The sequence below is a fragment of the Tetrahymena thermophila genome (genome assembly GCF_000189635.1).
Source record: "Tetrahymena thermophila SB210 genomic scaffold scf_8254610, whole genome shotgun sequence".
Lineage (NCBI taxonomy): Eukaryota > Ciliophora > Oligohymenophorea > Hymenostomatida > Tetrahymenidae > Tetrahymena > Tetrahymena thermophila.
Window position 1 is genome coordinate 436,954 of NW_002476380.1, and position 14,957 is coordinate 451,910.

The following is a 14,957-nucleotide window of genomic DNA, read 5'->3' on the forward strand; positions in this document are numbered from 1 at the left end:
TATAATATTAATTTTTTGTGCTTAGTTTATAATTTTCGTTTGCACAAGAATTATTATAAAAAATATATCTATTCTCTTCAGTATTTATATAGTTGGTATATATTTTATCAATTCAATTTATTTAAAGGTATTCTAACTATGAAATATTTTTTCTCTTCTTAGAGTCAAAAAGTATTTAGACTAACTAATTTTGATTCCATAAAAAATAAACTTAGAAGGTCACATAAGTGTTAAAAACAAAAAGTATCTAAATTATTTTAAACTAGATTGTATTTAAAACATCAAATATTTTAAAAACTAAAAAATAAATAATTTGTTTTTTTGTAATTTATTTTTTTGAAATAACTATTTTGAATAAATAAATATGTTTAAGAAATAGAGTTTTTTATTTTAAATCATAAAAAATATTTAGTTGATATTTTTGAAAAAAAAGAGTTATAAACATTCTATTTAAAATATAATAAAAGATATTAAAATTTTTCATACTTTTAACATTATAAAAAAAGAAATTGTTGAAATTAGTTTCTTTAAAAATAATATTAAACATATTTTCTCGTTTTTAAATAAAAATATATTATTTACTAATTTAATTTTAATATCTGTTGGTATCAAAATCATTCATTTTAGAATTTAAAATTAGACAAAAATAAACTGAATAAACAAATTAAAATTTTAAAATATTAAACTAATTAAAAAATAAAATATCAAATAAATTATATTAAATAAACTGAATGAAACAAATAAACTTAAGCAAAAAACCATAATTTTTATTTCTGAAATAAAGTATTAAATAAATAAAATTGCTTGAATACTAAACTCATTTTAAGATTTAAATTTATTAAAAAAAAAATTAATTAAATCAAAATGAATTTCATTTGATGTATTAAAAATTTGTAAAAATTAATAATAAGAAAATGAATACATACATGATTTGATACTTCTAATATTTTAATGGTATTAAAATATTATTAATTAGTAAAATACTTAAAATATATTTTCAGAGTTTCAAAATTACATTGATTTATCTAAATTCTCCACTTATAAAAATTTAAGATATTTATTTATTTATGGTATTTATTAATTCTAATCAAATTCAGTTACATTTTAAAAATATTCTTTGAACATATTAAATACACTATTACTAAATATTATACCATTAAAAAAATATCTTGTTAAATTTTGATTTTTTAGTTTTTAAAATGTCTATTTTATTTTAATATATATTATATCTTTATTTTATTAATCATTCATCCATATATTTACTTTCAAATAAGTCCAAATTGGAGTAACATGTTTTCCTAATTAATTTTTAACTAATAAAAGAACTATTTTTATTCATAATTGAATAATTATTGATTATGATATTAGTAGTTTATAAAAAATCAAATAGAGAAATACCCAACCTTTTTAATTTGCAAAAATTCTTAAATAACTTAAGTAAAAATAAATAAAAATGAAGGGGAATAAAGAAATAAAAATAAAAATTTAAATGAATTAAGTATTTGATTAAGTAGAATTAAATAAAATGTATTTTGTCTATTGCTTTAATTTTCTGTATTTATATTGATTTATATACCTATGATTCTAATTAAGGATGCAAAACCAGTATTCAAATAATCAATCAATCATAAATCTATAAAATTAATTTTTTCAATAATCTTATAATATATAAATAATTAATTAAATATTAATAAGATAAGTCTTAAATTAAAAAATTAAACTTTCATCCAGTACTTTCAATAATAAATAAATAAGTGCTTACCATTCAATAAGGCATATAGGATTAACGCAATCGAATAGCGAATTGATTATATTTTGATTTGAAAATTAATTTTAGTCGCATGTCGAATAACAACAATAATGATAGTATGGAAGTAGATATCAACTACGATGTATAAAATCAAATTGTTTTATATACTTAAATATATTTTTTTTTTGCCCTTCAAATTAATGCTTTGATTTTTAAAACAGATAATTTATGAGATCGTTAAGAAAAACCCTAAGGATAGATCTCCAGACAATATAAAGTATTTGATGCGCTTGCCTGTTGATATTTTAAGGGAATCTATAAATCCTTATGCATAACTTTATGCTAGATACTTTGAATTCGAAGAGCATAAGCAAAATAAATAAATATTTGCTTCAAGTAAATTAATGTTAGAACTATTATACATAATATAAAAGCGAGAAATTACTCACATTTTATAAATTGAAAGAAGCATTTAGAAATTAACTAATAATAATTAAATAATAAAGAATAGAGGAAGAATGGGGTTTATTGGATTATCGAGGGGTAATTTGCTGTATACAACAAAAAGAACATCATAATTAGAGCTTACAAAAACTTAGATTATTTGAGCTAGAATGATATTATGAATGAATTTGAAGACTTTTAGGAGGTGAGAGCTCTCGAGAATACTAAGCTCGGATATATTTCAGATAGGACCATAACTGAAATCATAGAGCCTTTGAAAAAAGAAGCTAGATGGTAACTTCATGATTTTTTATCGTGCACACCTTTGCTTTGTACTTGGACCTTTAATCAAATAAAATTTTTGCTGACCTTTTTTAATACTTTAACTTTCGGTAAAAACTCTTATGTATTTCAAGAAAAGCAAGAGAGCACTGCAGTCTACTTTGTTAAAGACGGTATATTTGATGTAATGGATTATTTTATATTATTTTTTTAAGTTTAATTCAACATTTTGATAAATGAATTATAAATTCAGTAACTTGGTTAAAAGTTTGGGCATTTAGCCTACATGTAATTAGGAAATAATAATTAGATTCATATAGATTTAAATAGCTTAGATATCTAGAATTATAAGTTAATTTTGTAAGTGTTTCTTTCTTCTTGTTTATTTATTGATTCATTAAACTTCGCATGAACAAGAAGAAGAATGAATGAATTCATTAATGAATTTATTTTTTTATTTAAATTGTAATTACATTCATGAAGATATATTCAAGCAATTTATAAGCAATAATAACCAATAAAAAACAAAACCTTTTCCTATTTTTTCATAAAAATCCTACAAATTGTCTGTAATTAAAAACATCCATAGTTACTAAATCAATTGAGAGATTTGTTGAATGGAAATTTAATTTTTAAACAACAAAAATTAAATAGTCTACAAATTTATTAAATTTGATTGTTTCATTTTATTTAAAATAGATTAGAAAAAATTTTAGTGGAGCTGCTGATTATGATGATATAGTATCAAAAGAAGGTATTGTCATCAAGGATCTTCCCTTATCGAAAATTTAAAAACTCCAAATGAAAGAATTTAAAGTAAAATTAATAAATTTATATTTGATGTATTAAATTTTTTTAATTTGAAGATTAGCACCTTAAATTTAGGAGACTATTTTGGAGAAGAAGATGTTTTAACTGGAAATAATAGAAGCTTTTCAGTCCTGTGTAATTCGCTTTAAGGAGAAGTTGTTTATATATAAGCTGAACATTTTATTGAGTTTATTTACAAGGATCTATTTTGTAGGTCAACAATAGATTAGAAAGCAAAAAAGAAAGAGTAGCTATTTTAAAAGAGAGAGATTAACATTAAAGGTTCTTTAAATAATTATGGAAATTTTTTAGTCAATGAGCATTTTAACAAAAATTTGGATCAAATTATAACAGAATTAGCAATTCAGCCATAAGTAAAAACTTATAATGAGTAAATTTAATTTAATTTTATTTAAAAATATTAAATTATAAATGGAGTAAGAAATTTTTTTTTATCAATATAGAATTTAAAAGGAATAAGTTATCAAGCAAATGTAGTCTTTAACTAACATACAAGGTGCAAGTCCTAGAAGAAACAAGGGTTTGATTAGAAATGAAACTTTAGCTGATATTGAGGAACTAAGTGATGAAGCTGTGGCAAAAATGGTAAATAATAACCTATTCAGTAAAAAGAGAGTTCAAACTGAGTAAAAAATTGAAGAAATTCCTGATGTTCCAGAAAAATAAATTTTAACTATTTAAGACGAAGATAATAAAATTTAAAATCCTGATTAAATACAAAACAGAGTTGATGAATTAGTCAGAATCAACAAATAAGGTAAATAAAATTTTTTATATGACTGGAGGAGTAAGAAGAATAAAGAACCTTCTCACAACCGCACTCCATCAGAGTAATATCAAAAAGATGCTATGGAAGAATATGGATCTAATCCTCCTTCATAACCTGCTGAAAGAGCATCCTACCAAAATAATTTGAATAACGAGTATTACTTGGATGATGATAATTCTCCAAAGAGATAAAATAAAAACTCTAGCAATAGCCCTTTATAGAGAGCTAATACTAAGTTCTTATTTTCTTATGCACAAAACTAAAACTCCTCACCTCATTCTCCTAGAATAGTATCAATGACTGACTTATTTAGATTTAATACTGAAAATGCAGATGATTAATTTAAAGCCGAAAAACTTCCTTTCCCATAAATGATTGAGAAAAATCCATCGTAATAAAATACAGGACGTTTAATTAACATCATTCCGACTGTGCAAAAGCCTCTGCAAAAATAAAATACCTTAAATTTATAGCTTACTGATAGATAAAGATCATAAGTAAAATCACAAAATTAAAATGACTAAAATTTCAATGTAAATACCTAGATTTCAGATTAAGTAGGTTCTTCATAAATAACAAATTAACCTTCTAATTAAGAACTTTAATCTGAAAGCAACATATACAAAAGACTCTATAGCAGCAGCCAATCCCCATCTAGAAACGAAAAAAGTAATTTAATTTTTATTTTTGTGATAGATTATTAATAATTAATTCCCAAATTATTATTTAGTGCCTGAAAGAGACTCTACTAAAATGAAAAAGATAATGGAGTAAATGGATGATAAATTTCAAGTCCACCATTCAAACCTATAAAATTAATGTCAAAACTTTTTTACAAATCCTACATAAAACAATAATTAAGTCTAGCTAAAGATGATTAGATAAAATTCTTCTAAATCCCCCGAATTGAAAAATGGCTTATTATATGAGCAATAAGATGAGCTATAATAGCCAGATATAATTTAGTTAAGAAATTAGAGTTCTTCAGGAAGCTCTAATTAGCTATAATAAAAAGCTACTAATGTCAGGATTTAAACCTTTGAGCTTAAGGATATTTAAATATAATAGCCATAGTTATAAAAAAAGAATAATAATTTAGATTCTTCTTCTCCTACTTATAAATTCATGGAATCCCCTTAATTTACTGGTTAGAAGAGCTCTTAAGACACTGTAAAGCTTTCATAGAAAAACAGCACTAACTCAAAATTAGGTCTTTCAAGCTCACCTAGACTAAAAAATATCAGTAGTAGTAGTTTTACTAGCAACCTGTTTAACTAGCCCAATAACAGTAGAATTAATAAAAATATTTCATTTGTAGAAAAGATTCGCAGTAATGTAAAAGGAAGCTTTTCAAACGATAAAAATAACTACTTCAAACAAACTAGCAATGATACTCCAAATTATTCAGACTAACCCAATTTAATTCAAGGAGCAAAGTCAGTGAGTTCAGTTTTTCATGATTATAAGAATAATTAAATTTAACAAAAGAAATAAACCTTGAATGATTTATACATATCCCAGTTTTAGAGACAGCGAAGCATAGAAGGTAATGATGATGACGATGATAATGATTAACAAAAAAATTCATTAAGTTTAATATAAGAAGATTCAAATATTATTATTGCAAAATAAAATGCGAATACTTTCAATTTTATTAACAGTCCTGTTGAAGAAAACTTATAATTAAAGAGTCCAAATATGAATCGTCCTCTTAGCTCTGAAAGAAAAGAAAACTCCGCATTTTAAAACGGATATGACTTTTCTAACATTTAAGCCAAGACAACATAAAACTAAGATTTGTCTAGCAGAAGATTGCTGTTCTATAAGACTAATACAAATTTTTCTCATTACAAGCCACAATTTCCTAGTGTAAATCGTTAGGCTGCAATTTAAAATTAAAATTTATCGTAAAAATTATTATCAGAAAGATATCAAAAGTTTAAACTCCAACATAGCTAGATAAAGAAATAAAATCCTTAACAAGCTTAACAAGCGAATCAATTAAGCCAAGCTTCATAAAATTAAATAGAAGATATTAACAGTAAACCAGTGGTAACAAGTATATCTAATATTTCCTAAGTTAATACTTTTGGAAATAACTTTAGTCATAATTTTATTTCAAACTAAACTGTTGAAAGGCAAAGCCAAAACGATTCAGTTAATGAAAATCTCTTTTATCATAGCAACAAAACATAAAAAATTATTACAAATAAACCAACAGCTAGATAAGAAAATTACTCCAGCAATCAAAATATATTTTAAAAGAGGGCAAAAAGTTAAAATGTTTTGCCACCAACAACTAGCTATAATGACTATAAACAAATGCAAAAAGAGCATCTTGCTTCTCCTTAAGATCACTTACAAAAGCTCTTAGATAAAAAAGAAAAAATGTTTAGAAAACATTTGTTTTCTTCTCAAGGTGGATAAAGTCAAATTTTATAATAAACCAACCACGAAATTAATAATCCTTATTTCAACACTTATATTTAGTTAGATTATATGAATGCCTATAAAATTTCTTAAGCAAAACCTAAAACTTAGGTAGGTGGTAATTTATCTGCTACATCATAAATTATTAAATATATCCCTATGTCTCCTGATAAAAAAAAAATTCCAGATTATCCTGAAAAAATTTAAAACCGAAGCGGTACAAGAAGTAACAATCGCCAATTAGTATCTTGATTAAATAATTATGAAAATATAAAATATAATGAATTATTTTTGGCTATATTAATAAAATAAATATAATAAATAAAGGAGTATACATTTGTATTTCAGTTTGTTAAAAAATCTCATTTAAAATATTTTCAAGATAAATAAATAAATAACTCTTTATTAAACAAGATGTAAAATTTTCATTAAAATATCCTTTTTTTAGTGTTTTTTAATATTAATTGGCTTGTTTAAAATAAATAAGACATATTCAACTATTAATTTTCTAATCATCTAATTTTATTAAATATTTTTATTATTAGATTTGATAAAACCATTTTATTTATATTTTCATTAATTATTTCTTGATTTTAATATTATTTAATATGAAAAAATTAATCTTTAAAATCTAAATATTTAAATTAATAATATCTATTTCTTTATATTGATTTGAAAGAAATTTACTAACTTGGAATAAATGAATGAATAAATATAAATTATTTAGAATTATTAAATATTATAGATTTGACTTTAATGATACTTATAATTTGATTTTATTAATTGGGTGCTTATTAAATATTATAAATCTTTAAAGTTTGCAAAATTTTAGTTATAAGCTTTAATAAAGTAATAAAAGCCTTTAATTTTTGAATCAGTGATATTTTTACATTTAAATAGAGTTAATCAATCAATAGATATTTATGAGGTATACCACATTCATTTAAAAAAATATTCAAAATTTCAAAATCACAAATTAAATCTTTGTAAAATTTTATTATTTAAAATATTACTATTTTGCTTTGATTTCTTTTGATTTTAATAATAGGAAATAAATAATTCATGGATAATAAATAGTAAGTTGAAGTTGAATCAAAGTCTCATTTATAAGAAGATCTTGACAAATATTTATTTGCAGACAACCATTTTAATGGTTAAAATAGCAGTAGAGTTTAAGACGATTCAGAAAGAGAATTTCCTAATCATATATAATAAGTAGTTTATGATGAATCAGCAAGTTAGAATGGTGATTAATAAATATCAATAAATCCTAATAAAATACATCAATAAAAATAGCAATTTAATGAAGTTCAATAATAGGAAATCTATGAAAACAATGAAAACTTCAATTAAAATTAACCAAATTTATATAATAATGACAGGAGTTATAGTTAATCTAACTTAGATGATGATAGCTGTATTGAATCTAAAAGTTTACAAAATTATAACAAAGAAAATAAAGAAAAACTTAAAATATTTTAAATGCAAAAGCAAAGTTAATAAAACTTTAATATGAACACTTTGTAAAGCAGATAAAATGTCGAAAAAGATAATATGAATTACTTGCAATCTTCATTAAATTACTGCAACAAAACAAAAGATGAAATTTAAGAAATTATTGAATAAATACCCTATCCTGATTAATTATCAATGACTTCAATATCGAATTCTACTCATTCTTATATTGGTTCAACTCCTTAAAGAAATCTTTTAGATAATGCGGATTTTAGGCAATCAAAGAAATCTATGAAAAGAGGATCTCTAAATAGATTTAATAACGAAATTTAAAAAATGGCATAATACTAATCATTATAAAATGGTAAAAAGTAAGCTCATAGTAAAACTGAAGAAGACAACCATGACATAGCCCTAAATTGGTCCAAATCTAATGTAAGACCTGGAGATTAATAAAATATATTCCCATAGGTAAAAATCATTCATATATAAAAAATATATTTTTCAATTATTTTTAAAGAAGATTTTAATCTATCAATCAAAATTATTTATTTTAAATCTAAATTATTTATTTAATTTTCATCATTCATATTTTAAAATAATTATTTAATAATATTTTTGCAATTTTATTTTTGAAATAGAAAACAAATAGACTTTAATAATATATTTATTTATTAATGTTTTAAATATGATTCTAATATTTTTAGGTACTTGCTCCCTCTATAGAATTATCTAATGAAAACTCTATGATTCTAAAGATGATGCAGTAAAATAATAGCGATATGAATTAGGTTTAAAAGATTAATTTAGCTACTTTTGGAGGTTTTGATACTCGTAATGACGAAGATTTAGAAGATGAATTAGAAAATTATAATGAAAATAGCAGGATAAATTAGGATATTCAAGGTTAAATTGATTAGCAATAAAAGAGGTTATAACAATACCAAAATATAAATCATTATAATTATAATTCAAATAATACACCATATGAATTAGGTCATGAAGATTTGTAGGAAGATCATGAGTATTACATAGATGATCATAATTTTTAACAATAATAGAGATAGTTTGAATAAAAATCTTAGAAAAATAGCAGCATTATTGAGCACAATAAAAATTATTTATAATCAAATAATATCAGTAATAATAATATGTAAAATAATTCAAAGAGTTTAAATGTGATAGATAAGAGTCGCTCTTAAAATTATTCTATGCAAGAGGATCAGATTAATGCTGTAGCTTACCAAAATAATAGCTAAACTGATAATAGCTATTATGGTGAGAAGAGTAATTATCAAAGCTAAACTCTATAGCAACAATATTAGTAATAAAAAATGCATTATAGCAATAATAACAATGGACATTCTTAAGTGAATTACAGTGACAATTAAATGGATGCCAGCTGCTTGAGCACTAATTAACAAGATCAAAGTGTTTTACAAAATTTATAGCAAATTTAAAATTAAACCATTAACATTATGAGAAAAAGTGATGATGACAGTGCTATGAGAATTTAGCTGTCATAGCTTTCGATGGAAAAAAATTAACTAATGAACAGAGTCTAATATTTAGTTTAATTAGTTAGTAAATATGAATAGGAGAAAATCTATTAAGCATCTCAAATTGAAGATTTGGATCAGGTCTTGAAGCTTCTAAAGGTAATTAATTTGCTTATATTTTTCTAACTATAAAATTTTAATTTAGGAAAAATATAAAGATAATGGGAATTTAGAAAAATTAAGAGGAAGAGAGCTAGAGAATGAAAGATAAAATAATAAAAGGCTCAAATAATAAATAGAGTCAAAGAATGAGAAAATTTAGTCTCTTCTTGATGAGATCTAAAAGTTAGAATAATAAAGAGAAGCTTATCTAATAGAGTTTGAAAAACAAAGAGAAATTAAGCAAAATGATCAACAAATGCTTTAGGAATGCTAAATTCAAATGTAATCTATTTAGGAATAAAACGATTAACTCCTTATTAAAAAAGAAGAATTAGAAACAGAACTTCAGACAAGAGATTTTGTATTTAATTTTATAAATTAATTTATTTTTAAATAATGATTTTATTTAAAAAAGAACCTTGAAAATATGAAACAAACCTATTAGCAGAGAGAAAAGTTATTAAAAAATGAATTGAGTAAGTAGAGAATGCAATATGAAAAAGAACTCTTTTCATATTAATAGGAAATATAAATTCTGAATAAGGCTAAAGAGGCTGAAAGATAAAAATTGCTGATGAGGGAAGAAAGTATTCAAAATGATTAAATCAATAAATAGACTATCGCAAATTTGAATGAAGAAATTCATGAATTGATATAGCTAACAGAAAAGAAAGATAGAACTATTGAATTGCTTCGCTTAGAATTAGAAGAATACAAAGACGAAGTAAGACAAAATCTTTTGAAAAATTTTTCTTATTGGATTTAAAGCGAAGAGTTTAAGAACAACGATTATGAAATAATGATTGAAATAATTAGATCTTAGTAAAAATTATTAAATAGAAGAAAATTAATTCATTAAATAAAATTTTATATTAAAAAGTTTGTAAGAGTTAAAATATGAAAATGAAGGACTCTCGGTCTCTGTTAAATAAAATAATAAATAAAAAATTGAAAGTGTGAGTGAAATGAGAAAACTAAAGAGTGAAAACTATAAGTTGAAGGATGAAGTATTAAATTTATCACAGCTAAATGATGATAAAACTAATATCTCGGGATTAAGCAAAGGAATTTTAGAAGATAAATAAGAAACGAATTATCTCAATGATTAGATTAACTAATTAAATAGTGATATTTCTAAACAACGTTAAAATTATGAATCTTAAATTGAAAAGTTAAAAAATGAAATAAATATTCTTATTGAAGAAAAGCAGAACACTTTAGAAAAGATTAATTTTGAAATGAAGATATTGTAAAACGAAAATGATAGTTTGATTCAAGAAGTTGCATAATTAAAATCTATGACATAAACTGGCTAAAATATTATAAATGAGCTTGAGAATAAACTCAAAAAAACTTAGCAATAGCAGTTACAACAATAATCACACTAACAAAAAAACATAAGCTAAAGCAGTTAAATAAGCTTAGAGTAATCAGCTTCTACCTAAGAGCTTGAATTAAAAAATATGCAAAGAATAATAGAAGAAGAGAAAAAGCAGCTAAATGAAGCACAATTAAAATTTGAAGAAGATATTTAAAAGAAATATGAAGAATTCCACTTAAAGGAGTAAGAACTTTCTAAAAGGATAAAAAATATTTAGATATAAGAAGAAGAAATAAAATAATAAAAAGATTTAATTAAAAGTTAATAATAAGCACTATTATCTATCAATTCTGATAGGAGCACTAAAAATACAGAAAAAGTAAATCTTGGTTAGATTGATCAAGAATAGCTTAAGAATTTATAAACTTAATTAAAGAGAGAACAATAAGAAAAAGATTTAATGAAAACTGAAAATGATCATCTAATAGAGCAAATCGAAAACAAAGAAAAAGAAATAAACTAACGTGATGATTTAATTAAGCAGTTTGAAGAAAAATGCGAAAAGCAAGAAAGAATGTTAAAAGAAGAGAGAAAAAAATTATCTGAATGGTAGAAAGAAAATAAAGTACTTTTAGACAATATTAATCAATTAAAAATAAATTATGAGAAAATGTAAACACAGCTTTAGACTAATGTGAGTCAACTCCATCAAAAATAACAAGAAATGTAGCAACAAATTAAAAATTAAAAATAACTTAGCAAAAAAAATAAAAATTTGAGTCAAACAAACTTGGAATTACTCTCAAAGATATAAAATTTAAATGAATAAATAAACAATATAGAAAAAGAACGCCTTTTCTTTAACTCCTAGCCTTCACCTATATTCCACAATAAAGCAAAATCTTGCTAATATAATAATAAAGGACATTTAATGCAAGATAATTAGAAAGCATAAGATTTAAATAGAAAGAGAAAAAATTCTACAAACAGTGCTAGCTCAACAAAAAGAGATAATAAGAGCTTGCTGAATCTCATATAAAACACTTTTAACAATAGTTCTCATAATATAAGATAATCCACATTACCTGAATATCCTATAAATGATAATGCATTTGATTAGCCAAATGCACAGAATCATAAACTAAACTAATTGCATTTAACTCATCCAAGTTAAAATAACCTAAGTTTAGAGTCTTTTTATCATAATCTTGGAGGAAATACAAATGTAGTAAACAGTTCAATAAATCATAGTAATAGATAGGATTCATACAAGAATCTAATTTCTTCTGTTATGCCTTCTACATATTAAAATAATAGACACTCTAATAGAATCCCTCCATCAGTGAATCATAACGATTTGTAAGGTGAAGAAACAGGAGCTAAATCCCAAGTTATTGAATAAAAGACTAATAATGCTACACAAAAAGTAAAAGATGATAACTTATTCAGCAGCTAAAATCATAACTTTACTATTAGCCAAAGTTATAATTAAAACCAATTGAGTTAATTTAACAGGAACCCATCTAACATTTCTGACACTCTATAAATGCTAATCAGTGAACCTAATCAATAGTAAAAATAACAAACGCATGAAAACTAAGGTATTATTTAGCAAAATTTAACTACAAAAATAGAAACTGAAACAACTTCAAGATAAAAAAATCAATAAATAAACTTTGATGATAACATTCATAGCAATAAAACAGAATAAAATACATGCGAAAGATGTAACAGCCAGTTCCAATCACTACACGAAGAAAGATAATAAATCGAAACTATGAGAGAACAAATGGAAAACTACGAATTAGAATTTATACAAATGAAGGAATTTTTCGTAAATAAGTTAAAAGATGTAACTTCCACAATTAAAGACTTAGAGCTTTAAAAGAGTATCCTTGAAAAGGAAAACCAAGATTTAAGAACATTCAAAGCAGACTATTTTACTTAAATTGCTTCACTAGAACACCAAAAAGCAATTTACGAAAGATAAGTTTACAATTAAATTATGGCATAAAAGAAGCTAGAATAATCTAAAGATGAAGATAATGAAAGTGATTGTAACAGTAACTACTTAACTATCACACCAGAAATGCTTTCAGCAGAGGAAACTTTAGATTTGATGCAAGAAATACTCAGAAAGGTAGTAAAAAGCAATGAAATGAAAAAAATTTTATTAAAATCAACAGATTTAAAAAATCTTATTCTAGCGTTTGCAGAGCATTAGCAAATTTAATAATAATAATAATAGCTACATTAAACTATAAATACTTAACAATCAAGTATCTAATAATTTAATTCTACATAATGCAACAGTAACTACAATAATCAATCTGCACCAAATTTAATTAGCAATCATTAAACTGCTAATAAATTTATCAATCCAAAATACTTACCTTATCATTCCTATAATTCAAGGACAAAAAAAGTAGGAGTAAATACTGCTTATTTAAGCAATAGCTATATAGATCATACTTTGAGCTAAAATAAAAATTTGAGTATGTTAAACCCTAATGAAACAGTTAACTATAACTAAAACAACTTCACAATGTAAAATAACTCCTCTTCTGCTCTTATCTATCCCTTAAATTAATAGAATGGTGTGAATTAAAACTTATTTAAAGCAAATGAAAATAAAACTTAAATTCATCTTTAAAAATTATTAGATGATTAAAATAAAAAGCAAAATTACTAGAACTTTAGTGGATAATAACATTAAAATAGCAAAGCTTATCATAGCCAATATATAAATCCAAAGAGCATAACATAAAATAATTTTTATTCCTAAAATCCTAATTAACAAGTTAAATAACAGATTTATGACTCTAATAACTATAATCAAAATAATTATCTTCAAGTTTAAAATCAAAATCTCATCAATATCCCAATTCAAAGCTAAATACCTCCACATGTAATGCATTACACCAAAAATAATAATTAAAATTTACCTTTATCATCTAGACGTGATAAAAAATAGCAATTTTTATCTTTAGACTAAAATATAATTATGTAATGAAATCTATGTAAATACATATATTTTATGATGATTAAGTAACTCAACTTAAATATTTTTTAAAAAAATAAATTTAAATACAAAAACTAATAAATATTAGATTAAGTTTGATTTATTTATAGAAACTTAGAAATATTTTTTCTTTAAAGAAAGTAAATTTTATTTATTATTATTATTGTTATTATTGCTTTTATATATATTATAAACAAAAAATTTACTTATTTTAAGTTATTTGGATATAAAAAAAAAACAAAATTTATTGATATTATATTTAATATTTTGCATAATATAATTGTTGATAATTAGTATTTTTTTAAAATGAAATATTTTTTTCAAATCAATATGAATAATCATTTAATTATTTTAGCAAAAACTAAGTAAAATTGAAGCTATTTATTTATCATTTTGGAGCTCCTAATAAGGTCTATATTAAATTAAATAATACATAAAACATTTTTAAATCTTATGATTATAATTAGGGGTCAGATCCACTCAAAAAATTTTAGTTCGATTAAAATGTTTTACTCTTTAAAAAATGTATTTTTAAAATTATTACTTTGACTACAAATTGGTCAAATTTGTTGAATCTAACATAAATTATTTCAAAATTATGATTCAAAATATTTTATAAAATAAAAAAATGGTTAGTGAATTGAAACAAAAATCAAAATAAATTATAAATATTAAATATTTATCTTAATTGATTAGTAAATTTAAACTTAAAAATTCCTTGAATAAAGATATTATTTATAAAAAATTACTATTTTTTTATAATTTATTGATATTCTTATTATTTTTTAAATAATAATAGTTTATCATGAAATTAATTTATATTATAAATCTAAAAAAATTTTAAAGTTTGGTATTAATTTGATAAAATTTAAGTAATAATAGATTACCTCTATTTATTTTTATCTTAGTTACTTATATACTTTAAAAATTATAGCATTTTAAAATGATTAAAATCATATGAAATATCTTTTATTAGTAAATTGAATCTAAAA

General features: G+C 22.5%; 2 protein-coding genes across 2 annotated transcripts; both read left to right on the forward strand. All coding sequences in view use genetic code 6, as the record gives it.

Annotated features, from left to right (window-relative positions):
* Positions 1–1,841: 1,841 nt before the first annotated feature.
* TTHERM_00339630 (cyclic nucleotide-binding domain protein) lies at positions 1,842–6,758 on the forward strand (the record flags this gene model as incomplete). Its single annotated transcript, XM_001017627.3, has 7 exons — positions 1,842–1,892; positions 1,972–2,146; positions 2,257–2,660; positions 3,176–3,292; positions 3,343–3,677; positions 3,751–4,745; positions 4,807–6,758. The coding sequence occupies 7 exons, from the start codon at positions 1,842–1,844 to the stop codon at positions 6,756–6,758; spliced, it is 4,029 nt and encodes a 1,342-aa protein (XP_001017627.3).
* A 789-nt stretch (positions 6,759–7,547) lies between these two features.
* On the forward strand, positions 7,548–13,956 carry TTHERM_00339639 (hypothetical protein; the record flags this gene model as incomplete). The annotated part of the gene is made up of 5 exons (XM_001470785.2): positions 7,548–8,432; positions 8,669–9,619; positions 9,666–9,983; positions 10,038–10,444; positions 10,503–13,956. The coding sequence occupies exons 1-5, from the start codon at positions 7,569–7,571 to the stop codon at positions 13,954–13,956; spliced, it is 5,994 nt and encodes a 1,997-aa protein (XP_001470835.2). The 5' UTR covers positions 7,548–7,568.
* Between the last annotated feature and the right edge of the window lie 1,001 nt (positions 13,957–14,957).